Raw genomic sequence first — 27459 nt, 5'->3', positions numbered from 1 at the left:
GTGTGTAATGGACGAATTAATAGGGTGAATAAGGTGAAATGGAATTTCGTAAATTTCCACAGCCGAAGAGGGTAGAAAAATCATGCATGGGTAATAATCCACGCAGGTAAAAATTTGGTTAGGGGGTTGATGCACGAAAATAATTTGAAAATAAAAGTCACCCTCCGTTTTGTTTCGTCGTTTCTTTCACATCCCTATAAAAATTGCCTAAGCTACGTCGCAACTAATCGTGCATCAATTTATTGTCAGCTAATTTTTTTTTTTCGGAGGGTGATTTCGCCATCCGAAAATATCTTGACCTACAGGCTATTTCAGAAAAACAAACAATTTATCAGCCGAAAAAAATACCCGAGATATATATACATATATGATCCGTATATCTGAACTACAATCAAATTAGGGTAGATTCAATAAATTGAAATAATAATAATAATACGACTATACCAGCCCTAGTAGTTCTTCCACAAAACAGAAACCTCGTACTTTAATTAAAAGTAGGTTTGTCAGGGGTTGCACAGTGGGGGGATGCAGAATTTCGTTGCAGCCTGTAAAAGCGGGTCTATGGGGGTTTGATGGGTTGGTAGGGTGGCTGGCTGGGTTCAGCCAGCCAGGATGCCGAAGTGGGACGCGTTGTCGGCCTTCTCAATGACGAGAGTGACGTCACAGTTGGCTTGGCCGACCGATTACAGGAGAAAGGGGTGGAAAACTGGGGCAAACTCTACCGACAGAATAGGGGATGATACAAGTTGATTCAGTTTGCGGTGTTTCATTGGCTTTCTCGACTCTATCATTTATTTGTCTATGTAAGGCTGGATTCTCGGTAATGTATCCATCAAGGGTGGTATTATTTCTCGATTGAGATTCGCCCAGGATTCATCATTTGAAATAAGGGTAGCAGCGCGCGATACCCTACGGGGTTGACTACTTGTGAAATAAATGCTGAATGGTGGATATAGGAATTCAAATCCACCTCCTTCACTCTTAAGGGTAGGTCTGGGAAATTGTAAGTTTCCCGGGATTTTCAGGAGGCCTCAATGAACTATGGTATTTCATGGGGGGTTACCTGGCCAATCTGGGTCACGGGTGGGTCCTGAATGGGGTTGATGCCGGTGTGACGTCATGGAGCAACTCCCTGGAACTGGGTCACTCTTTAGCCTCGTCATGGCCACGGGAAAACCGTTGCGGCTTATACGTTATAAATAGACAGGCAACTAGAATGAAACTACGTGTAGATAATTGACGTGTCTTATGGCTTGTACGTCCAGTAGAATTTTTTTCCCCAAAATTTCGTGAATTTTAGGTTATCTTAAAACAAAGATACGTGACACGTGACAGGAAAAAAAATACTTCTGGAAAATTTTCAGAGAATCGTTAAAGAAACGTAAACATCAATTTATGGAAAATTATTGTGCATCCCTCTCGTTAGGGACTAATGCGTCATCGATAGGGGATGAAAATTATCCCGTCTGGCCAATCTATTGATACCCAATTACCCCTGGCATAGATTTCACGGATGGCAGGCTGTGCTATGATTTTATTTATGTGCTCGGTCCAGATGAACGGAACAACGTGAGTTATTATAAATATGCGTAAGGGTAGGTTAGTCACGATATGGTGACGTATTAAAAAAAAATGTATCACCCGTAAACTCAATACTGGACCATAGGAAAAATACACGTCGAGGATTGACCGTAGATGAAAATACGCAGCATCTATTTTTATCTCGTACAGATTAATCATGAACTTCACGTACCTTGCGTAGGTTTGGACATTGGATTTGGTGGTAGTTAGTAATATTATTTACCCTTGTAAATATTCGGGTATATATAGCAATTAGTGTATGAAAGGAAAAGGGGATGAAATATGTACCAGAAAAGTTCATCGTGCGTAGGTAATTTAAGGGATGATAAAATCGCAGGTATCATAAGTACATGTGCACATGAAAAAAATTTATTTATCATCGATATATTGAAATAATAACGTTTTTGCATTTCCACTGTACACGAAGACGCCGACGCCTGGCGTCGGCGTGTAAATCAGTCACGTGATCGGCCTCCCTACAGCTTCCGGTCCTTGAATGAGCCACGTCGTCGTGCAACTGTCGACGGGACGTATTGGAAAGTAGGTCGACCTAAATATAGCCCGTGAGGTGCCCTAAATATAGGTCGCACTTTCTATTTATAGAAATCATCCCCTAATTCTTACCTGGAACAACCCCTATAAAAAATATGAAAAGATCCCCGTGCGTTATCCATACAAAAGTTCTGTCCGTGTCACCCGATTCTCATCCCTTCGATTCTACGTAATTGCCATAAGAGAGAACAACCCTTAGTCAAAAAAATATCAATTTTCGGTAACATCCCTTATTTAATTTCTTTTTCCCAAAGATTAGTACCTCCTGAATATCCTTTAATGGAAAGTACGATCCACGCCACCTTCCCTTATCCTCTGCGCACCCCCTGCCATATACTGGAAATTAGGTCAAGGATGTTGCAGGGTGGTATTGCGTAATGGCGACTTTCATCCCTTTGCTGTGGTCCATTCAAGCTTTCAAAGGCTTCGATAACAGTGATAATAAAGAGTTGATATAAAACTCATAACGGGTTACATAATTGTTATATTTGTTAAAAAAAATTCTATACGTACATATATGTTACCTAACAGTTTTAGGTATATAGATCAATATTGTTACGTAATACGCGTAACTATATCTATATACCTAGTCACTGTTCTTACAAGGAATTTGATTTAGCATAGTATTACAATGTTTAGAGAGTAATGAAAACTATACTGTATATACGTATAAAAGATATATATCTCGAATTGATAACAACTACAATAGCAAACGTTATCATCGTACTTGTTCGTTCGTTAATGATACGAAGCCACATTTTCTGATCGAGCATTGACAATTAATTTTAGAAAAGTGAAATTTTCGCGAAATTATAATTTACCTATTTAAATTACCAATTAGCAGATTAATGAAAAAAAATGATGGTCCATTCAGCCAAGGGATGCTGTGTATTTACAAGTTGTTAATTATCAATAATTTGTATCGGTACATCAATAGAAAATTTATATTAGACATGCTTGAGTTTTGGTCCAGGTGTCTTGAGAGATTTATCCAGCATCCGTTCATCTCAAGACTCACTTCCGTTAATCTCGTTAAAGTCAGCCAGTTTATTTCGGAATGATGCTTGAGTGCACTGAAGTAGGTATAGTACGAGAGGAGAGGGGTGGTAGTCAGAAGGGGTAGGTAGAGGTCGGGTAAAGTAGTGGAGATGGGCGGATGAGCTCGTAATCGGGTCAGAGGTGCCGGGTTTGATGACCTTTCAGTGAATTCCATCCTGTGACTCTCCCTGGACCATCTATCCGCAAGGGGGATGCTGAATGGGGACACGTCGCATCTTCTGCTGCAGTTATGCATCGGATTAGAAAAAGAAAAGCCGACGTCTACCTTGGTACAAAATTACCACATATAGGTTTCACGTGTCAATTTTTTTTCGGTCCACCTGACTTTGGTTATTAAAGAGATGTCTTATTGCAATAAATTTTTTTCTTTTTTTGGGTAATAATGAAAAACAAATTTTTATAGTTGCATGAAAAACGTTTATTTCAAACGTAGAACATGTTCTACATAGATAATATACAAAACACTCAAGACCTGAGTAACTTTCTTGTACGGCGCATGCGCACATCGTCTTCCAAAAAACACACGTACATACACACATACACCGATGCATGGATCTTTTGAGATGCTGAGTTTCATCTCGTTAATCATTGCAATCGCATTGGGGAATAGCTACAAGGCACTAGGTGGATCGCACAGAGACAGTCTGTGATTAAAATTCATATTTGAATACACGTGACCCTTCCACCTCGAAATTGTAAATCAAACTTTGACAAAAAAAATTATTTTTTTCCCTTTTGAAAATTCATTTGGGAATTATCATGGGATTTACAATTTGACGGTGAAACGATCGCGATTTCACGATATTAATTAACGTGCGCGTATACATACATATATATATAATAATAATACATATGTGTATACGTTCCTTCATTTATGCCGATTAAATAACGCTAAGTCTTATAGTCTAGTAATCGATTAATTACTTATGCATATGTAATTACGTAATTGACTCCTCTACTAATGGTATTCTCCCACTTGCTCTTTATATATATATTTTTCGTATTCTTATTCTTTCTATCTGTCTCTCTCTCGCTCTTTCTGTTTATCATTAAAGGCTTCTTCTTTGCAGTTCATTTTGTTCTACTTTGTACAGCACCTTTCATAATTGGTACATGCGGTGGCTGTACGTCAGGCCGAGATTGATATGAAAATAGTTTGCAGGGGAGATCCAAGTATAATTAATATGTAAAGTGATTATGTTTACGATTAACGACGGGGTGTGAGAATTTTGTTGGAATTACTAATTGCCATTGGGGTACCTGGACACTTATGGTTATCTCGAATAAGATTAGCTAGGTCAAGTTTAAGATTTTTTAAAGATTTTTTCTGATTTCTTTGCGTGTTTATATATATATGTGACTCTATTGCGTCAGACGGCCTAAGTTTTATTCCTATTGATTTTGACGCAGGGAATTCTGATTAATTAGTCATATCGAGCGGATAATAAATTGCCGCTCTCTTGTGTAATTGATTGACGAGAAAAGCCAATATGGCATGCAACTGTCAATTTTGGATTTTTGGAATTATTAATGTAGAGTATTTATGGTGCTGGTTTGTCTTTGTAGTGCGAAAGATAAGTTTTTTGGGTTAAATTTGTGTGAGATTTTTAGTTAATTAATTGATTGATTGATTCAATCATTACCGGTGGCGAACAATATTTTTTTTTCCTTTTTTTTTTTAGAAAATTTTTAAACCTTTTTTTGTATATTTATCAGTGAACGCGCTAGAACGCTGTAAAGTCCCTGTAACTTTTTTGGAAAAATTCGATATAGATATAGCGCTTAGCGTTCACGAAAACACTATAAGCGCAGCATCGAGCACGATATTTCTTTTTTACTTTTCAGCTTCTTTTTTTCGACTCAAAGTGAAGAAAAAATGTAGACAATTGATAAACGACCACTTCGCCACCCTTCGTTAACTATTTAATATATTAGATGGGTGGTCATGAGCTATCGTGGCAATGGTTCACGTAATTTTCGTTTACTTCCACAATTAATGGAATTAACAAATTTTAATAATCCTTATTTTTTGTATATTTATGATCCCATCCGTTCTTTTCATTTTTGTCTGTTCCTTTTTTTTTCATTTTGGTCATTAGTTATTCAAAATTGCTTCCTAAGACTCGTGCTCTATTTCGAAGTAAAAAAGTCAAGTTCAACTTTTTCGACTACTGAAAAAAATAATTGGAAACAAAGAAAAAAAGTATTGATCAAGTATCCCAATAGCTATCGATAATAAAAGTTCGTCCAGGATTAAAATTAGGTTGTCCTACCTATATATACATATAGCTAAGAGATTAATCTACCTAAAGTCCACATAATAAGCTCTGCATGTCAGGCCTTATCGATAGAGTCCAATGGTGTCTTGACAAGAGTTGGGTATCATGAGCTGCTGGGCTGCGTTCCTGGGCACCCTCTGTGTAGGAAGTCCCGAGAGTCCTCTGACGTAAGTGTAAGAAACAGGAGTACGTAGGATCCTCTTGGGACTCTTCTTGGCGTGTTTGGCCTCCTTGTTCTCCCATCTGCTCGAGAACTTGAGGTTCCTGAAGGCCCTGCGCAAGGACTCTGTGGTGGATGGTCTCTTCAGGGAGTCAGAATCGGTGCTATGAGCGTCGGATGCACTTGGCGAATGAGATGGTGACTCGCGAGGAAGAGCCCTGGCGTCTTCGGGACTCCAGGATCTTGATGACTTAGCCCTGACCCGTTCGTCGCTCCTGGGAGTCCTGGATAGTCTCTCCTGAGACCTGGTGGTCGTTGGGCGGCCTCTTGGACGGTCTAGGTAACAATGACCTCTTGGTGACCTTCCACCAGAACACAGCCGTTCACCACTTCCACGACGTGACAGTCCATCGGCACTTCCTGTGCTACCACCGCTGCTGCATCCGCTGTCGGTGCTGCATTCATCGTCCCCAAATTCGGGTCTGGCGCCACGACGGTGCAACGACCTGTGACCTGATTGCGTTAGACGCGTTGTCTCCTCCATCATCGACGATGTACTCGCCGGATGGATCACGATCTGCGGTAGCGAGTTACGAAGCTCGTGGATGCCGATTTTGAACCACAGAAGGATATTTTCCTTTTTCTCTATTAATACTTTGAGATCTTCAAGTCTGTTATCTCTTCACTGTATCATGGGGCAACACAACCCTTTGTGATTTTTATCACTTGCGAATTCTGACTTGATAAGTGTCACTTTACTGTCGTATCTTATGCACTGTACATTTCTTCTTAAGTTACGTGCGCTTCGCTCCTCTGGCGAAGACTGAGCTTCCCTACGGGCGAAGCACCCTTTTATTACCGCGCACAGCTTTTCCGTCGCGCATGCGCATTTCTGTATTCATATGTTTCAACTGATTCCCCCTTATGGGGCTGGATTTTCCCCACTGAGAATCGCACTGTGTTTGCATATATATGCATGTCTATATATATAATTTTCAGCAAAATTAGATTCTGCAATATTAGATTCAAACTACGTGACATTTGAATACCTCGATTTATTTGTTGTACAGGCTTACCACTCGAAAATTAATTGTTCTTTATTTCGTCCACACCACGTGTAATGACCAGGAGGTCCAAACCAGAAATTAAACCCCTGGTACGAAATTTCAACTAGTCATATAGTATTAAAAAAAATTGTTAAATACCATTTTCGACCTCAAGCATCCAGCAAAAAATCACTTTGGGGTGCTAAGGGTTCACGATCCTCAAGATGGGGAGAGCCAAAATCACAGAGAGGAAAAGTCTAGAATTTACAAAATCTAGTTCGAGCCTCAACCATTCTAGATCGGACATGCGTACCAAGTCTAGGCTCAAAGTAGACTTTAATTTACACGTGAGATTCCTAACCTCAAATCTCAATTCAGCTCCACAGCGTTGACTTTGGAACACGTAGATTCAAATCAAAATTTATTTATCGACTCGGTATAGATCCATTCTCTGTGATTTGATAACGAGGAACAAATTAAAGCAGCTCTGGCTTTACAGAGTTCATTTCGGAACACGCGGATTGAAACTAATATTTATTTATCGACTCGGCATATAGATCCCTTCTCCGTCATTTGATAAAGAGGAACGAACTAAAGCAAAATTACTTTTCGAGTGGTAAATCCGAAAGTCGAATAAATCCAGATTTTTCAGTGCCAAACTAGAATTTACACACGGACCCGGTATGATCTCTGACTCTGCTTCCACTTTGTCTATGATCATCCCATTTCATCATACAGAGGGTATCCATTACGCAATCACCAAGTCATCAGCCCATCTTCTTTTGATTAAAGTCAAAGGGTCCAGATATACGAGGAGTGATAAAAATAACTCGTATAAAAACTACACATAATAATAACAATAACGTGCACCCTCAAATAATAATAATGATCCTCACTTACGATTAATTAAATAGTAAAAATTTTTCTTTTATTTCAAATCCTCCCCACCTGTTACCATGGGCCATAAATAAAACCGTGTCCATGACAGTTGTTACAAAAAGTATCATCCCAAAATACATCTTCTGTATGTCCGAGGGAGGTTCTAAATATATTCCGGGTCCAATATCGCGACAATGGAAACATCCAGGGACATCGACACGAAAATTCAATCAAATATAGGCCAAAATATTCCTGGACCAACGGTATACTTGGGATCTGTTGAACTTCCCTTTGCTACCACCCCACTACAATTCAATCATGTCAATTTCACTTTCCATGTACCACATCATCTTCGCATCTTAGTTTCCCATGGTTATTATACAACCAGTCAAGATTTACGGTATTCGGATTTGTTCTTGACAAGTGTTATTCCGGGCTGGTGGCTTTGGGGACACGTTGCCGTCTTATCTGGTCACGTTGCCAACACTTGAGTCACGTAAAAAAAAGAGACAAGGATTTTTCGTAGAATGGAGTAAAAATAAAATTATCGTTCGGTGTGAGCTTAGAAATAAAAAGTAGATTAATGCACGTATGGGGTTTGATAAACATTTTTCATTATAAGAATGACTAGGGGATCTTTGGATTAAAAATTTATTTTTTTCATTTTTACGTTTTTTGCACTTTAATTATTTATATCGTCACTGAATCTAGGGGATTATAGGCTACATCTTTTGTACGTACGCAAGTGCATGTGCGTGATGTAAGTGCACTTTGGAATTTACTCTTACAGGGGTAACCGATAACACGTGGCAACGAGTTGCACGCGATATTTCTGTATCGATAAGGCGGGGAGTCTCGTGGTAAGTCATTTGGATATTTTATTAGGTTGACCTCGTTGAGAATTTCAATATGGCGTCTGGGTCTTGCGTAATTGGGAAAATTCCAACCAAGGAGCTGTGTATAAATGATAGGACTTTTTGATAAGATAAAAATAGACATTACAATTGGTGGTGATAAAAAATGTTGTATTTTTTTAATGGGAATTATGGCAATTGTTATATTTTATGTTACCTTACCGACACCCCCATCCGTATCAACCCTCCTACCCTTATTTATATTTTTTTTTCATTCGTCAAAGCACAATTACCATCGGGTTTGCCGAAAATTGTATTTTTACTTCGTTCGACTCTTTTTTTATTCGACTTTTTGCTCGTACGATACATCACTACCGTGTCTTGCTTTCCTTATTTCTGTAAAGTAAAGGAAAGACTAAGGGATGGTATGGAGCAACGGTACTTTTTTTTTTGTTAATTAGAGGGTTTGTTGGCGCGAAAATATTTTTGGATATTTACGCACGATCGTATCGTTTGATTGGGTATAAAAAATTTTACTTTTTTATTTCACACCCTATACAGCATCCATTACAGGATCTCCCTTTCATTTTGATTCTATATGAATTTGATATTTCTATTTTCGTTCGAGAATCCTCGATTAACCGTATTAATTTGTTTAAAAGTTTCCTAAAACAAAAAAATTACTTTTACTATTAAGAACGTGGGCAGTCAACAAAAATTTTTACAAAAAATTTTACCTCCTAATCTTTTATATGGCGCATAAAAATGCACCAGTATTAATTTCAGGCTATGTATGCATAAGGACGTAACTTTGAAACGGTTAATAAATTTTATACGAATAATTGATTAAATCTTATAAATCATTACTAAATCTTTATTGATCCCGGCATTGTTAATCCCTGTGAAAAGTATCGCCTGTTATCAGGACCCGTTAGAGATTTTGCCGGAAGCTGGAGATAACATATATAGAGATTGTGCATGTCAGCGTATCAGATTCTTCTTTGGTGCTGTCTCTCTCTCTCTCCCCCTCTCTCCGTCTATTCTTATCAGTGGATGCCGAGTTCGTCGACCCGAGAGATCGATGTTAAGGGTTGCTGAGTGGAGCCGGGAGGTAAGTTATAGGAAGGTAGTTTGTAGTCGGTGGATGCACCGTGAAGAATCAATAAGCGTCGCGACGCTTTCGTAAATTTTCTATTAACATAAAAAGAAAAATACGACGTTACCCTTTTCCAAAATAGAAAAAATTTGATCAAGGACTTTTTCTACAGAAACCACCTTTAAAGGAGTTTTTCATCCCCGATGGAAATAAGGGATGATAATTTGTTTCGCATTACAGACTTCGTCCTGATATCTATGCTTATGTATATATACACGTATTAAGGACGGGCTGGGTACTAGCAAAGTATGATTGGCTTAGGTTAGTTTTCAAGAAACCCAAAGACCAATTTTTGTATCCCACCTATGAATACCCCCTTATCAGGTAAATTTTCTTGAGGCTTGATTGCGAATAAAGGAGGACACGCTGGGATCTGTAATATACATTTATTACATCTATATACATACATACTATATATAATCATATAACACAACGTTATTTGTTATAATGAATTAATCAAGAAAAATGCCTCGGAGACTGAACTTATCCTCTTTCACTCTTCAGTACACCCTTTATCATCCATCCCTCTTCCCTTGCTTGTCCGCCCATCGAATTTTACCATATTTCCTATATTTTCTGAGTATTCATAAATTCTTCATCCACGTTTAATACCATTATCGTCAGCGAACAGCGGGTGATTCGAAATCATTGAAATCTATATAATATCGACATTGGTAATAATTTTATAAAATTATAGATCACCCTGTACAATCATACTATCACGATAAAAAAAAAATCATCAAGCTTGAGTATGGATCAAATAAAATTAATTTTTTTCCTTCACTAAACTACCGAGGTCAATGACCCGACCCCAAGCATCAGTCATTCCGGACAAGACAATTATACAATATTTATTAAAATTTCACAAAAGCACGTAGGTGTTCACGAACTTTTTTACGGATCATCGTCGTCTTCGCCATACACTTAGGTAGGTAAGTTATGGCGAATAGGGTCTACTAGTCTCACATTATTCTTCTCTAGACATAACTTTTCTTTACTGTATATATGCCAATTGCAGACTAGTATGTATACATATATTTGTCTGCAATTGAATACACTGTCTGAGAATTCGCAGACTGGCAACCTGCGCCATATAAAATTCTGTTATCGACAAGTCAAAGTACGACGTGAATAAACGCAGAGCCGTATGCGTTGGATACACAGAGATTTTTTTCAAAATAATTTTTCTCTTAACCTTACATTTTATTTTTTTTTCCCCATACACCAATTTCGAGATACATTATTCAGCTTAACTACTCGATAATTCCATCAGCTTCGTAACACTGGTGTGGGGTGCGCAGATACCCCAGTCTGTCAATACAATAAGTAATTAATGTGTTTATAAAAATTCATAGCCAATTGATAAATAAATAAATAGCCAAAAAAAACCTATTATCAGAGGGTCAATGTTTATTTCATCCTTATCGTATTCACAGTGACATATTTAAATGACGTATTTTTTTTTTTTTACGATACGTTACATAGGTAATCGCGTTATAAAACTTTTTCATAACTTTGCCGTAACATTGAAATACGTATTGATAACATATGCATCGAACGTTGCATTCCGAGTGACAGTCGGGTAACATGCAGCCATTGTTTTTCGCGATTGCACTGTGGATTACGTAACAGCCGATAAGAATGCTCAGAGCTGTATAGATTTGTTAACATTTACTCGTCTTCTATTGAAGGAGGGTGGGAGGGGTGGGGGAGATCTGAAAACATTGAGTTATTGAATTCGTATATGCATGTGCATTTAGATGCATATAAATGACACGTTGCATTGCTTGTATAATGGATCATAGCCGCGTATATATTTACAATGGCTAATTAGTCGTTGGACTAATTAAAATTATGGCATTGCCATAACCTGATTATTAATAATTTTTCCCTATATATATACAAATGTATCTATAATTGTTCTAATCCATGCGCGCATTCAATATCGTATTAATTGTATAATTAGACCAGCTGTCAAATCTAGTATCATCCTGATACGTGTTACGCTGCATTATGGGTAATTACGTTACGCGAAATTTCTATGAATCTACAGTGTATGCATTGCAAATTCATGTGTGTTATTACCTATCCTTTCTACGGTAGTCACTTTTTACATAGTCTCAAGTCTCTTGTTATTACCACATATTACACGCAACAAATAACACACTTGCATGTAATGTAAAAAGTGACTGAAAATGTATATGGTAGGTAAATAACTTGGATTTGCAGCGTTTGTGCAATCATATGTAATTTTTCTAAGGTATGTATGTAATATATATGTAACCCAGCATCCGTTTTATTTATAATTAATTTCCGATACTGTTTCCCCAGTAATTTACCTTTTTGCCATTTTCATTGTCAATTTTATCCAAGCTACTTGAACATAACCTATAAACGTAATTTTATGAAGTCTGACAATTTATACACGTGCGTTATAAGAAACAAGGAATTTGGTTATCGCACAGTGCTGCCACGCCTCTAACCCTGAATAATCTGTAACTTCTGGTCGTAGATTCTTTTTCTTTTTCATCTTATTTTTGTACGTCTTTTTATTATTATCTACCAATGCCCTGAAGGCTATCCGCAATGGTATGAATTACCGACGTGTCAGTCTGCTGACTAGTCGTTCGGTTATGAACGCTACCGTTTTCTGCGTCGAATATAATGTACATATATATATATATATATATATATATATATATATATATATATATATATTGTATATTCAACAAAGGATTTCATACGTTTATGTGACAAAGGAGCTACAGTCCCTTTCAAACTCAAACTAAATCTTCTTTTTTTTTTCGACGACGCCAGGCATCGGCTTTTCTACGTTTTCCCAGCAGGTTGACGAACTCTAACTCGAGTTCATGTTTCTGCATAATATCATATATTCACGAGGCGTACAGGACTCTTCATATACTATATACCTTGTACCTAAAGGGTATATCTTTTAATACATATATATCAATGGCACGTGGATTTTGGATGAAATCGATTATACAGAGTGTATTTCTTAATATAGATATTTTTACAAAATTTATATCAATGTACGGTATCATTTCCTTTCAATACCTGTCACCTATATCGATTTATAATAATAACAATTATTCAACCGGGTCTTTACGTCCAGCACAGTCCTTTCCAATTATCATAGTCGGACGTTGAGTCCTTTCTTTTTTAACGCCGTTTATCGCATCCGGTCGTACTTGAAGCGCGCTATAGAGTTCAAGTTCAACAACCACGCCCAATATCTCGAATAATATTACCAGACGAATCCGTATCCGTAAACCGTATGGGGAGTTCACATATGTCGCGACGCTTTTACGATACTCTGATTTAACATACTGGTATTATTTGGCTGGACTGTATGTATGTATATAGATATAGAGGCATGGCTGGTCCATTTGGTAGAATATAAATTAAAAGCGTATCAAATTAGCATGTGACAAGTGGTACGATTATTTCGTTTTAATTCAACAGTCAAATCGGGGCTCGGCATCGAGTAATGAGGTTGTAATGATTTTTTATCTATGTATGCATATGCACATATTTTTTAACAGTATAGATATTTATAATCAGTATTGTTTTTTTTATTAAGATTTTTTTCGTACCTTTTACTCCGTGCATCGTATAATCTGTATAACCCGTGCACGAGATTCTTACTATTTTTAGGTTAACTTCAGAATCCTTATTCGTCTGTATGCATTATTATGCACGCGCAACTGCAACGTGATGCTCTTTGCACTAATGGGGATTATTATTATAGAATCGAAGGTTGATATATTTTGTCGCGGTCGATATGTAATACGAGACATATGGATTATTACGAAAGTATGTATTTCCGATTAGAATAAGTTATGAGTCCAGTTGGTAATTATCGTTTATAAATAGAGCAGTGCATTGTGGTTTATGTAAATTTGCACGTTTGACATATGGGAATATTACGTATGGTCAGATGGGAGATTTATTAATAGGGTGGTCAAGTTTCTGTTGGATACCTAGATGGAATATTATTTTGGATCTTCTTTTCGAAATGATTAAATGAAATTTTTTTATTCAAAGTTTTAGGCTGTCTTGATTTAGTTATTTAACGTATCTTTCCTGTGACTTCGTTCATCCGGTTTTTTGTGATTGTCATTAAGTATCAAAACGAACGTGAGTCAATCCTGGTCGGTGATTCGACTTTTTTTTTTTTTCTTTAAATCCTCATGCTAAAAACAACATATTCGACTCTCGAATGCGGAACTGCTTGAATACTTGAAGAAATTCTATGAAACCAGAAGGAAGATGGTGACGGATTACAGTTTGCTATTCTGTCAAAGTCTTTATTAGAAATTCCAAAAACGTACAAGGCGGTACTCCGTTCGCTTGGAATTACCAGGTCATGGGTGTGTGTGGACTTTTTTGAATTTTGATTTTTGTTCATCACCGAAAATTCCTCATGAAAATTCCTGGCTTTGTTTGGTCACTGGGATATTTGTGAAATAAAAAAAATGCATAATGAAAATAAGGTTAGGAAATTTTTTTTTTTTTTTCATAATTTCACTCAATTTATTTTAGAACGATTATCGACAAGCTCAGTCGCATTGGATTTTCATCGTTCGTTATATCCATCAGTTACGCTAATTAACGCAACTAAATGACGCAATAAATTTTTTATCCTTCATGATGATAACAAGATCAGATTGCGTAACGGCAGTCAATAACAATCAGTATAGGCCAATGAACGTCTGGAAAATTTGTCTGATCCAAGAAGAGGAGAACAAAAGGAAATATCAAGACAATGAAGATAATGAAGAAAAGATAAAACCGGAAGCGAATCAATTACAAATTTCAATCACTTAAAGTCCGATAGAATTACCAATTCCAAACTTACCTAAAATTGCTACAGTCATTAAATGACTACCACATACCAAAAACGATAAACCATAAATAATTTTTTCAAAATTTTTCAAAAAATATATCCCCAAAATTATCATCAATAAATAATCGCATCATTAACTTTTTTATGCAACAAAAATATGATCAATCATTGTCCGGATGCACTAATGCTTGAGATCGAAAATATGAAATTTATGATCGATAATGTTTTCAATCGATTTTTTAATTAATTACAGGTAATCTCGATCTATCGATCGTTTTTTTAATTCATCAGCTGATATTAATGACAGATAAATGATTACGCCTGATAATCCCTTTAAGCATGCTATTTGGGGTCATAAAGGCTATACTTCTCTAAAGGAGATAATCGTGCATTGTTTCTCATCTTTTCACTTGTCAGTACCGCTCGGCAATTCGGCAGAACGTCAGCGGAGATTTCAATTGCTACGCAACCGACGGCCCTTCTTCCGATTGGCTGTGTCCTCAACGACGCTTCTTTATGAAAGCGTCGTGACGCTCATACAAAAGCAGCAATATACATGAGCATTGCTTACTGTCACAACATATTACTGCGTAATGTATAACTTCGATTATTTACATAATCAATTTTTTATTTTTTATAACTATTTAATTTTTTATCACTCATTGATATAAAAATCGTATCTTAATATTATTAAAACAAAAATGTATATTTAATTTTTTTTTAATAGAGGTCACAGATAATCGATCATTTAATGTAAGAAGGTAGTGTCGTAAATGAGAAAATTAATCGTGACTAAATTCTATAATGACTATTGAAATGGCTTTAACGTTATGTTAGCATTAATGACTCAGAGAAATATACATATATATATAGCTAATGTAGAATTGCTTAATATTGAATACATATGCTAATACAGTGTATAAGCATAGGAACTGCCGTTATCAGTGATATCAATATGCATCTAAAAAGGCATTATGACCGTGTTTAATATTTCTAGTGTTCAAAATTGTTTCGAAATGTAGATTGTTGAAAAAAATTTTTTTATAAATGATATAAAATTTGTGAAATTATTGAAAAATTATTGAGACAGTCACTTATGTCCGACACGTATAATTGATGAATATTTATGTGTATATTTAGAAAAAAATTTAAGAAAAAATTGTTATTCGGACAGTCGCAAAATTTGCATTGGCATTTGGTCCAGTATCTGCTTTCGTTGATTAAACTAGTCAATACAAAATAACGACGACGCCCAGCGTCCACGTCGTCGTGAATACAGCCGACGCCCCCGTAGCATAGATTTACGCAATCAGCTTCGACACGTAATAACGTATCGATAACCGGTTGACTACGCGTAACTGTGTTTCTGGTGAGCATTTCTAATTAACCAATGTTGCTAATTACCAGTCGGGTCCACGAGGCTAATCCAGCATCCAGGATCCTGCAATCTGTAACACAATCAGGACGATCGAGATTAGCCTGCTGAATGACATTTGTAGAAAAAAAACTTTTTTATGATTTTCATACACTATTTTACATATCATGCACAATTTTTATCAATTGTTAAAAAATAATCGAAATTTTTCGTATCAATTTAATATTCATATACATATATATGGATATATCGTAAGAAGTAAAATTGACAGCAATCCGATTAGCCTGCTATGACATTTCCCAATGAGTTCCGGGTTCAAGCGCGGTCATATTAAAACCCGAAAACGTTCCGATAAAAGGATTTAATTTTCGAGTATAATCAATTGATTTTTAATTTTTTATAAAATAAAATTTTCAAGAGCATTATATAAGCATACCTTGAGTTTAAAATATTTAAAAAATTATTTTTCTCATATCTCTCTATATTCCCACGAGAAAATAAATTTCTAATCCTATTTCAAAAATCAAAAATTTTATCAGCTTTTAACAATGGTAAATTCATTTGTACCAAACCGGTAATTTTCTTGAAGAATTATAAAAAGCTGCTTTCTCAGTCTGGTTCGCGGTCAAGTCTCATGGCCGTGCAACGAACCGAGAGAGAAGGTATAAAAAGTAATGAGATTAAAATGTCTTTGTAAATGAATATATAGGAAATTGTTGCAGATCCGTAAAATTTTTTGTTTGATAAATTTTCATGCAATCTTTTACAAAATGTAAATATCGTACTTTATTGAATTTTTTAATTGAAATTAATCGTAATCTGCTACACAAATAAAATGTAGTTACTTATCGGCCTATCTCCGATTCGTTCTGTACAAATATAATGAACGTGTTATCGACAACAGGGACGCATCCAGTGAAAACAAGCCTTATGAAACAGGCAGGGGGTTGCTGTGTAGGAAGCATTTTCAATGTTTCTTTGTCCAGGTGATGCTGGCCATTGACGTCACAATAATGATTAAGCAAGCAGTCTTGTTATTGGTCGCAATATGATTTATTTAAATTCACTCAATTTAGTGGAAAAGAATATTAGATTTCTTGGCTTTGAATATTCTTATCAGTAACCTGATAAAAATTTTAAAACAGAGTCGCATGAGGTAGCGGTTGGGAAAGTTGGTCCATCCGATAGTTCGTTGGTCCATCTGAAAGGTTATTGATCTATTTGATAATTTATTGGTAAATCCGATGGTGGATGGATGCACCTGACCAATTCTGTGCTCTTTGACTGTCCCTTTGATGCTTTAAATCAAAAATTTATTTGCAATTAAAAACTTTTAATAGAACTTACGATTTTGGTATTGGATATTAAGGTTGTTTTGCAAATTTTGAAATCTAACTCGCATCTAATTTAATATGTAAATTTGAATATCTGTATAAATAAATTCGAATGACATTACTGCTTTTTCATACAATTTATTACCTGCCGTTCATTACGTAATGCGAATCCTAATCAGTTTCGTTTTTATAAGTTTCTTCCAGACCCGGATGAGCTTCTGATCCAATTATACTAAAGAAAAAGATTCGAGCGCGAAATTTGAATTTTAAATCACACGGTATCTCATCCGACAAGAATTATCTATAAAAAAAAATCTGCCAAATAAAGAGTCCAAATAATAAATTACACGTCATTATTTATACTAAAAACCAATATAAATATAAATTAACGAATCGAAATATCTCATCTCTACATCAATTCTCCTGACCTTTTGATATGAGCCATTCTCAAAAATCGCAACTATATCTATATATGGTGGCAAAAAAATTATAGAGCCACTACAAATCAATTAATCCAAAGATCTTGTTAGATTTTTTATTAGGATGAAATCCCTCATTAAATTTATCACCTAATTAAAAAATTCGCTACTAAAATATAAAGTAATGATATTTCGAAATCTAAAAGATTACCAGAACCGAACGAACCTATCAAATTTCGATAAATTTGAGTCTCCTGAAAATTCCAAAAGAGCCCACTATAATGACGCAACGGGTGTTATGAATTTTCGAATATCGAAATACTAATTAAATTAGTCCACTCCGATGAATAACACGATACCACGCCTAAATGTTTAATCGGATGTTTATCAATCGTTGATTCTTTTTTCTTCATCAATACTAAACGAGGGAAACGATTTCACCTCGTTCCCGAAAAATCCGATTGCCAATCGTATCACGCATACGACTTTCGATCCGCCGTAGCCACTGCGCAATGCACAAGTCACACATGTACTGACAATAAGATGCTATATGGTACTTACAGTTAATACGCATGCTGACTGATACTGTCAATGACGCTGGTCACTTTCGTGATTCGTAAGTATTAATCGTACAAATTGCATAGAATTCACGTCACGTAAGAATTGAATTCAGCTGCGAAATTCGTAATGTAATTGCGCAGTGATATTTTTGTTATATATATATATATATCGATAAAGTTTATCAAATTTCAAAATCCGGTGTGCATATAAACTTTTTAAAATAATTCACCTACACGTTCATCGAAATGAAATGACTGCATTGCCGGTGCTGTATAGATAGTCAATAAAAAAATTAGCATAATTGCATTGATTAATATGGAAAGGATATATTAAAAAAAAAATTATAAAAGTCAATCGATCCAGTTTACCATCGAATTCTCGTTACCCTTGGCCGTAAGCCGAATGGTCATGGAGGCGTGTTAATTTTGACAATTCAAAATATATTGAGGAAGGTGAGGCAAGGTAGAAAAAAGGTGACAAATATTTTTGCGTTTGAACAGATTTATTATTATAAACAATTTGGAATAGTCACAAAGAGAACATATCCCTGGGTGTACTGTGTGTGAATTTTCTTCTACCTCAAAGACCAAAAATTGCTCCCAAGGTAAAAGCGTAGAAGAAATAGTGTAAAGTGGTAAATACAAGAGAAAAAAAAGTTCAATATCCAATTAGAAATTTAGCGTGAGCCGATAGTCGCCATTGTTGTTGTCGTCATGATTAATTTACAAATAGGTTGCATAACCAGCCCTGTAAGCGTATGGCACTGCACCATAAGCACTGTAGGCACTGTAGGGGGCAGCGTAGGCACCGACTCCTGAATAAGGGACGGCGCTGTAGGCTACGGGCGCAGCGCCGAGACTATAGCTGGAGACAACAGGGGTGATTGGAGCAGGGGTTGCGGCGGCGAAGGCCAGGAGGGCGGCGAAGAAGAACTGAAACAAAATTTTTAAAAATAAAATATATATATTTTATAAAGGCCCCAAGAACGTCACTAGTAGATTTTATATTTAATATATATGCAAAATGAGAGAACGTAAAAGTAAGTCAGAGAGAGGAAATACAAAAAATGACCAAAACCGGACCAGTTGACTTAGTAATCAATTTTCGGATTATTACGTAAATTTAAATTTACATGGAACTACGTGATACGAATGAACGTACCGTACGTCATTTTTTTTTGTTGAATACCAAAATTTGTCATTTAAAACGTATATCGTCTAATTCACATGTAAAATATTAAACTTTAAACTGTTCAAAACTATATGATAAATACAATAAATTACTATTTTATTTATTATAATTCTTACTCACCAGCTTGAACATCTTGAAACAGTTTTACTGGTACTTGGATCAGTAATATAATGAAAATTTTCTAGACTCGTCCTTATATACCCACTGAGATCCTTTCCGCCCCTACCATATTCCAATTATATATATCACATAATGAACTACACACATAAAGCCTCAAGATAAATGATTCCCACGTGTGGTAAAACTTGATCATCGAACTCATTGTCATAATTGTCAATGGTAGCCAGTGTAACTATGGAGTGGGTAAGGTAGGATCAGGTTGTCGTAGACGAAGACTGTAAAGTGACGTTTGGCCGTAGTTAAAAAAAAAATGTCTTAAAAAAGAGAAAGAAAATAAATCCACGCCACATATGACCTGACTGTATTTTCGCCTCATTAACTTCTCTCCCCTTTTCGACAGACTCGAAGGTCTTGGCCGATACACGCCCTCTCGGTCCAAAGTACGTCAGAACGCCTTCCATAAGAGTTAAAGATTGAGAGAGGAAGGCGCGATGAGACTCAAGGTCATTCCTGAACCAGGCGTGGCACGATGCGGCCATCTTGCGACCAATTCCCTGTCTGTTACTCCTGCTACCACCGGATCGCGTTTTGCGTTTGGACAAGACAGTATAAAAGAGGACCGAAAACAGCAGAGAGATCATACTAGTTCCTCGCAGCCAGTAAACCACTTCAACCGCCAAGATGTTCAAGCTGGTAAGTAAACACGTGTTAATAAAAATATAGTTATGAGAAATGACAGTGAAAATAATGTTGAGAAATTGTGATTGAATTTGAGTAAAATTTTAAATTGACAATGATTTTTTTTTATTACTTATTTTTCTCTCTTTGATTTTGCAGTTCGTCCTTGCCGCCGTTATGGCCGTAGCTGCTGCTGCACCCGCACCTGCACCTGCTCCGGGCGGTCTCATCGCAGCTGCGCCATTGGCATACAGCAGTTATGCAGCTGCGCCTGTTGCCTACTCCGCACCTCTGGCTTACTCTGCACCTTTGACTTATGGTGCCGTTGCAGCTGCACCTCTTGCCTACAAGAGCTACGCCGCTGCACCAGTTGCTTACAGCGCCCCTTTGGCTTACAAGGCGGCATACACTTATTATTAAGATGATCGCAAATGACTTCCGAAGATCGACGATGGACCAGTAATGCATTAAGAAATAGTTTTTTCTTTTTTTTTTCCTTTTGGAAGTATTGCGTACCTGGTGGACCCTTTGTGCGTCGAGTAGATGCACTAAGACGTTGCCCTTGTGATTCTTCGTTGCAATAATAAAAAGACCTTTTCTGAAAGTATATGAAAGTTTTCTTATTATTCTAACACCTTAGAAATAATTTTTATTTAATAGCAGAAAATATTCGCTTTACAATTTCAATAGGGTGGATGAATCTTGCCTGGATTTATTGGATCAGCCCCAACGATTTTCTAATGGGTACGATATTTCTTTGTTTCTATGAATAAAGTTCCATGCGTCGTCTAGACTTTGTTTCTGCGTTATTCGATCCCACCTTTATTTTGATATTTGGCCACTTATGGAAAAGGCATTCCTAAGTTTTCGAGCTAAATAGATGGCTTTTTAATCGAGAATAAAGAAATACCGTACTAAGTTTTCAGACAGCTTTCTTTCGCCTATTTTTTTACCGAGTCACCCTCTTGAAATTATTCTCTTTTTTGAAGATGCAGAAAAAAATGAGGGTAAACAAAAATAAGTATTAATTACCAGCCAGTTATCGGAGTCGTACTGAATTTCCAAGTAACACGGTAACAAATGTATAACTGGATGATATCTCCTCATTTTACTCAAGTACCAAGTGCAATTCCTAATTAACTGCACTGGTTAATGAAACTGGTCTTGATGCAAGCCAACCAGAGTCATAAATAGCATGAACATTGGCAAACTTAAAATTTCACATAAGATAACAGGAATATTCAAATAATTTGTCTAAGAAATTTTTTATAAGAAACAAGCATGCATGTAAACTAAAAAAAACCTTACAGAGCACAATACTGAATACTCAGTACATATCAAACTAATTTAGATTGACAATGAAGAACAGGGTAAAATTAAAAAAATAAAAGTATTTTATACACCAAGTAGCACAATTTATTTGTCACTTAATTCTAAAATCAAATCATGTTATCAAGCGTGTATTTTTTTGAAGGACCCTCCAGTAATCCAGTAGAAAAGAATCATAGAAAAACAGGTGCGGCAGCATATGCAGAATACGCAGGTGCAACAGCATAAGGGCTGTACGCAATTGGTGCAGCTGCATAGGCCAATGGAGCTGCAGCAAGAGTATTATAATTCCTAGCAATGTACTGGCTGCTGGTGGCAGTCACAAGGGGTTCGGAGTATGCTGCAACTGCAGGTAGTAGACCGCCAGGTGCAGGTGCAGGTGCAGGTGCGCTCATGGCAAAAGCCAGGATGGCGAGGAATACGTACTGAAACAAAATAAAAAATAATCAATCAAACCATAACTAGTCTCCCCCCCCATCATCTCCCACTCCACTCACCAGCTTGAACATGATGACTTGTTAGGGGGTTGTTGATTCTTGTTAGAAAGACAAGAGCGAACTGCGCCAATCGTCGGCGACGTTAACGCTTTTATACCTGCAGGTGCAACAACCCCTCCAGGGTTATCCAGATTTGTAATACCATAAAGAAGTCCAAAAAGACCAAGCAGGATGTCGCAGGTAGAGATAATTGTGCAAAGGCCACCTAGGAGTGCAGAAAGGAAGGAGAACAAAAAATATTAAAAAACAATAACAAAAGTGGAAGCAATTAAAAAAATTCTTCATCGTACTGGAAATTGCAATGAACTTACATGAGAATCGCCACGCCTCTTTAATACGGCATGCGTCCAGTCAGGTTGACCATGACGTGCATCGCAAATGTCTTCAGCTTTCTTTTCATGTGTCGCAGCGACTAACCTACCAACCTACTAGGGTACTCCTATATTCACATAACTCTTTATTGTGACGTCCTCCAAGCTAGGCTTGGCATGCTTGCTAAACTTTGCTTTTCATCGGCATCTAATACGGTGGGATGTCATAACCCTAGTATTATACGAGAAGTTGAGTAATAAGATATAGTAGTGTTTGTGATAATAAGGGGATGCATGTGGGTTACGAAGGTCATCAACATTGTACATAGTGGAATAGATACGAAATCTAAGATTAAAGATTGCGTAATGACGACATATGAGAAAATTAATCAAAGAAATTTAAAGAAATTTAATGGTAAATGAAATTTTGATATAGGAATAATAGCAGAAACTTAATTTAAAAAAAAAATCGGATGACTATGTAAATTTTGTATAGTTACGTAACAGTTGATCTTAATACGAAATCGAGTGCATTGATTGTGCAACGTGAAAGCGTCAAGTTCAATATCGGGAATTGTTTATCGATTTTAATGCGACGAGTATCTAACTCCGTTTGCGGACGTTATGCAAATTTATGAGGAAACCACCCACTTGAAATTTGTCGGAAATAAATGCCTGGTGCATTGTACAAAATATCCCATTGACGAAGGCTGAGATACTGAAATGCGTCTTAAAGCTTGTTCATGTAATTGTAATGACGTATCGGTGATTATAAATGTCAGCCAAAATTGGATTGATATGGATGACTGTATAGATAATGAGTCACAAATATGACGTCGGTAGCTATTCTTTAGAATTAAGGCAGTTTCACAACTAACGTATCGAGACGGCGTTAGAGCTTCGGTTTGGTCATTTCGCAAGGTTTAGGGGGGTCGTTGAATGGGGGGTCAGCCGATCGCGGTATAAAATCAGCATGCGTGGGCGGTCATCATCACTTGTCTACGACACGTTGAATCCTCCAGATAATTACAACATGTTCAAGTTGGCTGTAAGTGTGAAAAATAACTGGATACTAGATAAATACTAATAGTATGTAGTAGCTGAAGTAAAAAAAATTGTCTTACATAGAGAAAGAAAAATTTCATGTTTTCAATCTGTTTCCAGTGCATCCTCGCCCTTGTGGCTGCCGCATCTGCAGCTATCGTGCCTGCTGCGCCAGTTGTAGCTGCTGCAGTTCCAGCACCAATTGTAACAGCCAGGAGCAGCCAGGTCATCGCTAGGAACTACAACACCCTTGCTGCAGCTCCGCTGGCTTATACCGCACCTGCTGTTGCTGCACCTTTGACCTACAGCGCGCCTGCTCTTGTTGGTGGTCCTTTGGCTTACAGTGCTCCGGCTCTTGGTGCACCTCTGGCATACAGCGCACCTGCGGTTGCTGGTGCTCCCCTGGCCTACAGCGCACCTGCGATTGCTGGTGCTCCTGTGGCTTACACCGCACCTGCATTTTCCTCTCCTCTTCTGCTCAAGAAATAAGAACATTTCGTCTATGCCTGTTGATCTATTTTTCTATTGAATAAATCGTTGAAACTATACTTTATCTGTAAAATTATTTTGTACCCCTTTCGTACTAGATATTAGCATTTCGGATTAAGGTAGCTGAATTTTCTTCGGACTTTTACAGACTTTCGGGCGAAAGAAATTTCGTCTAAATAAATCTACGATAGATCTACAAAGGACGTCTATGGAAAGTCCTGAATAAATATCGAAAAGTCCGGAATGAATTCCAGTCTGCAATCGTCCCAGTTTTTCACACACACCTTTTGTAGATCTATCGTAGATTTACATAGACGAACGTTTTTTTACGCAAGCTCCCTAATCCAGTTTGCGTATTGCTACCAAATCTAATGGACTTTTCTGGTTACCACTGCCCAGTCCGTTAAGCTGAACCATGTCTAACGCGTGAACTGGGTTAAGTGAAATTAAATCGTAGTTGACATTTAAAGAGGAGACATCTCTTTACACCAATTTGCATTGTCTAGATTTCAAATTGACCCAAGGGCGTCTAGTTAGCGCAATTAAAACAGTTGTGCTGAAATACTTCAACACTTGACCAGCTCCGGGTCCAGAAAAGTGCCTTCGTTAGATGATCTCATTTCTTATCCCAGAGGGTACATCCTTAACTCCATTATCCTCAAATCTTTTGTTGTCACAAAATATAACTCGTACGTATGAATACAAAATATTTGGAAAAATTAATATCAGCATCTGTAAATAACGTGGACAAAAATTTCTGAAAAATTTCAATCCCCTCTCTATACTCGGTTCCCTTGTGAATTTTTATCGAAAAAATTCATTATCTGATAACGTCGGGTGTATCCGATATTATATTTACTAAAATTCGATAATTATCTTTTCAATATAATATTATATCATTACAAACTTTATTGTGTTCAATTTTAAGCACTCACGATATAGTAAGCGTTATGATACATCGATATCACTTAAAGAAAGCTTACGTAACATAAAAGAAGTAGCACGCTTTCTTGTACGCATATGACGATAAAAAAATCATAGATAAAAATTAAAAATTGGGTGTACCATAAATTTCTAATTGCACCTTATTTTATAATTATATGAAAATCAATTTAAAAAAAATTGGCAGTACCTTAGAAATATATCCATACCATTTCGTTAAATTTAAATAATTGTGTAAGGATTTTGATTTCTAAATTGAAAATTCGATTCGCCTGAAAAACGTTACTGTTCCCAATCGAGTAATCGAGTTCACGTCGAATTCTGTCGCACTAGTCTTACGTAATTACTCTGATTATCAGGGCGATCACGTTCATGAAGAAAGTATACTCTATCAGACTGACGTCCCTATAAAAACGAACCCTGACAATTCAAAGTCATCACAGACCTCAGTGAGTTCGAGTGAACAACAACCAATAAGCATCATGAACTCCTTCTCGGTATGCAATTTTAAAGTAGATATTGAAAAAAAAAATGTCAAGTCGACTAAACAATTATTTAATTATTTACAGATGACATTCATCGTCCTGGTGGCGAGCTTGGCAACGTCAATGGCAGGCGGCGTGGTACCTGCAGCTGTAGCCGCGCCAGTAATTGCTGCACCTGCAGCTGTGGGTTATGCCAAGGCAATACCATACAACATTCCACCCTTTGCATCCAGAGTTGACATCAGTACAAGAGCTCTTGCATCACCATACATAGCAGCTGCACATGCAGCACCAATCGTAGCTGGACCTGCACCAGTTGTCGCAGCCCATTCAGCGCCGCTTATCGCTGCACCTGCACCAGTTGTCGCAGCCCATTCAGCGCCTTTTATCGCTGGACCTGCACCAGTTGTCGCAGCGCATTCAGCGCCACTTATCGCTGGACCTGCACCTTTGACCTACGGTGCAGTCCCTGCTCACCTCGCAGCTGCACCTCCATTGGTGCATTCTACGTATGCTGGAAGATTAACTGCACCTTTAGCCGCATATGCTGCCCACGGACCTGCTGTTATCGGTTAAAAATTTATGTGTTCGAGTTATGAATTGCCTTGCCACCCACCACGCTTTTTGTCATAAATAAAAATATTTTACTTAAAATTCACCACGACTCATTATTATTTTAATTGCACCCCTTTAAACTTCTTATTTTACCATCACCTCTTTAATATCTGTTAACGATACTAAGGTGGCCTACCGATCACAGAGTAGATCGACGATCCATTTTAATCGTACAAAACGAAGAATACTGGTCTCTAACCATGAATTCAATGGTCCCATAAATTCCATGGGTACTGTACCCAGTGCATATATGGCTGTCTGTTTTATGGTTCTCGATTTACTTATGGTGGAGAACCTTGTCTTCGAATAACCTTAACGGCTCCCGTATGTTAATGGCTGAGGGTCCAGTCTTTTTATGTGCCGTGGGTGGAGCAGGGAGAGGGGTTGATACGCGGAAGCTAATAATTGCGTTCTGAAATCGAAACTGGTTCAACCTTCTTGCTGCCAACCTTGAAGCATATCCTGCTCCTGTGCTGACTCGATGTGCTAACTTGATATCTATACGAAGTCACTTGCGAAATCAAGTCAAAACTTTACGAGCTAAATTAGAAGTGTTTATGATTTGAAAGGATATGGTCTACCTAGAGGAAAAAATGTTAATCTTAAATGGAATATTGAAAAATTCTACTATGGAATTTAGACGTTTGACATTTTATCACGGTGGTAAATGCCACGGGGAAATAATGGGATAAGGTTTGATGAGATATTTATCGTTAAATACAATGTTAAAGGTGGCCTATAAAAGTCCTTAGACTATTTACATTCGATCGAACTTTAAAAAAAAAAAAACATTCGATCGAACTGTCATTAACTGAAAAGTTTAACCTTTCAACTTTGATTTATATACCTTTTTCCTAGTACAATCGTATACCTACAATTGTATATCAATGATTGTTTCAATGATTGGACGCAACAAATTTTAGTCAAAAATCAAAGCACGTGCGAAATTCTATGGATCGATAGCTCAATAGTAATTGATACCATTTGGAAAAAGCGTTGATTTAAAATTTAAATAATCCCATTGTCTCGTTCGATGGAAAGTTGCCTCGAGAATTTAATCCTATATCCAATATTAAGAGCGAAAAGTTTCAAATCTTATCGGGGTATTTCGAAAAGATTGTACAGGGTGAATAAATCATTAGAAGAAATCGTGATTGCTCGTGTCAAATTACTCATAGGTCATTTTAATGATTTCAATTGGAATGATTACTTGATATACAGAGCACGCATTTTGGCTTATATATACATATATATGTATATAAATTACAAAAGTTTAATGACATGGACTATCGTATGGCATTTAATCATTAAGATTATTCCATGATGACAAAATGACTCAATCTTCTCTATAGAATCGGTAACCGCTAGAATCCAGGGCAACGTTGCTGAATGATTATTGGCCAACATTCTTGGACTCCATTTAAAAGTGAAACTCTTTGTTTTCCGGCAACGTGTCATCGTGTACGTGACGTACATGGTAAACAATTAAAAAATATGTATATGTTGTATATACATCATTGACTTATTCAAAGTTGCTAGCAGGTGCAGCTGCAACGGTTGCATGAGAAAACAAATGAATGTAAAATTTTCAAACCTTACGTTGCTGAATTTATAAGGGTAGCAATAACGAAAATTA

General features: G+C 36.9%; 4 protein-coding genes and 1 long non-coding RNA gene across 5 annotated transcripts; 2 read left to right on the top strand and 3 right to left on the bottom strand.

Moving 5' to 3' along the window:
* Nucleotides 1–3584: 3584 nt before the first annotated feature.
* Nucleotides 3585–6467, bottom strand: LOC107265631. The gene has a single exon (XM_015735287.2). The coding sequence runs from the start codon at nucleotides 6176–6178 to the stop codon at nucleotides 5534–5536; it is 645 nt and encodes a 214-aa protein (XP_015590773.1). The 5' UTR covers nucleotides 6179–6467; the 3' UTR covers nucleotides 3585–5533.
* A 2455-nt stretch (nucleotides 6468–8922) lies between these two features.
* LOC112494054 lies at nucleotides 8923–13275 on the bottom strand. The gene is made up of 3 exons (XR_003059160.1): nucleotides 13181–13275; nucleotides 9278–9601; nucleotides 8923–9076 (listed from the first exon to the last, which is right to left on the bottom strand). It is a non-coding gene; the product is annotated as an uncharacterized LOC112494054 (long non-coding RNA).
* Nucleotides 13276–19974: 6699 nt separating this feature from the next.
* On the top strand, nucleotides 19975–23840 carry LOC107265637 (cuticle protein 21). Its single transcript, XM_015735294.2, has 4 exons — nucleotides 19975–20126; nucleotides 20271–20525; nucleotides 23135–23296; nucleotides 23413–23840. Exons 1-4 carry the CDS (start codon nucleotides 20115–20117, stop codon nucleotides 23779–23781), a joined length of 798 nt encoding a protein of 265 aa, XP_015590780.2. The 5' UTR covers nucleotides 19975–20114; the 3' UTR covers nucleotides 23782–23840.
* Nucleotides 21503–22046, bottom strand: LOC107265639 (neuropeptide-like 3). Its single transcript, XM_015735296.1, has 2 exons — nucleotides 21938–22046; nucleotides 21503–21865 (listed from the first exon to the last, which is right to left on the bottom strand). Exons 1-2 carry the CDS (start codon nucleotides 21947–21949, stop codon nucleotides 21614–21616), a joined length of 264 nt encoding a protein of 87 aa, XP_015590782.1. The 5' UTR covers nucleotides 21950–22046; the 3' UTR covers nucleotides 21503–21613.
* A 1014-nt stretch (nucleotides 23841–24854) lies between the features above and the next one.
* Nucleotides 24855–25866, top strand: LOC107265554 (cuticle protein 16.5). The gene is made up of 2 exons (XM_025082946.1): nucleotides 24855–25220; nucleotides 25293–25866. Exons 1-2 carry the CDS (start codon nucleotides 25206–25208, stop codon nucleotides 25782–25784), a joined length of 507 nt encoding a protein of 168 aa, XP_024938714.1. The 5' UTR covers nucleotides 24855–25205; the 3' UTR covers nucleotides 25785–25866.
* The last annotated feature ends 1593 nt before the right edge of the window (nucleotides 25867–27459 follow it).

The sequence above is a fragment of the Cephus cinctus genome, unplaced genomic scaffold, assembly GCF_000341935.2.
Source record: "Cephus cinctus unplaced genomic scaffold, Ccin1 Ccin1_scaffold0230, whole genome shotgun sequence".
Taxonomy (NCBI): domain Eukaryota; kingdom Metazoa; phylum Arthropoda; class Insecta; order Hymenoptera; family Cephidae; genus Cephus; species Cephus cinctus.
Note: the sequence above shows the minus strand (reverse complement) of the source record. Positions and strands in the feature narration are given on the sequence as shown.

Bases quoted from the DNA above. Each gene is read 5' to 3' on its own strand.
- LOC107265637 (XM_015735294.2), top strand. The intron at 20,526-23,134 runs TATTAAGATGAT...TAACGTATCGAG, and splicing joins ACAAGGCGGCATACACTTAT to ACGGCGTTAGAGCTTCGGTT. The intron at 23,297-23,412 runs GTAAGTGTGAAA...ATCTGTTTCCAG, and splicing joins ACAACATGTTCAAGTTGGCT to TGCATCCTCGCCCTTGTGGC.
- LOC107265631 (XM_015735287.2), bottom strand. From the start codon at position 6,178: ATGATGGAGGAGACAACGCGTCTAACGCAATCAGGTCACAGGTCGTTG.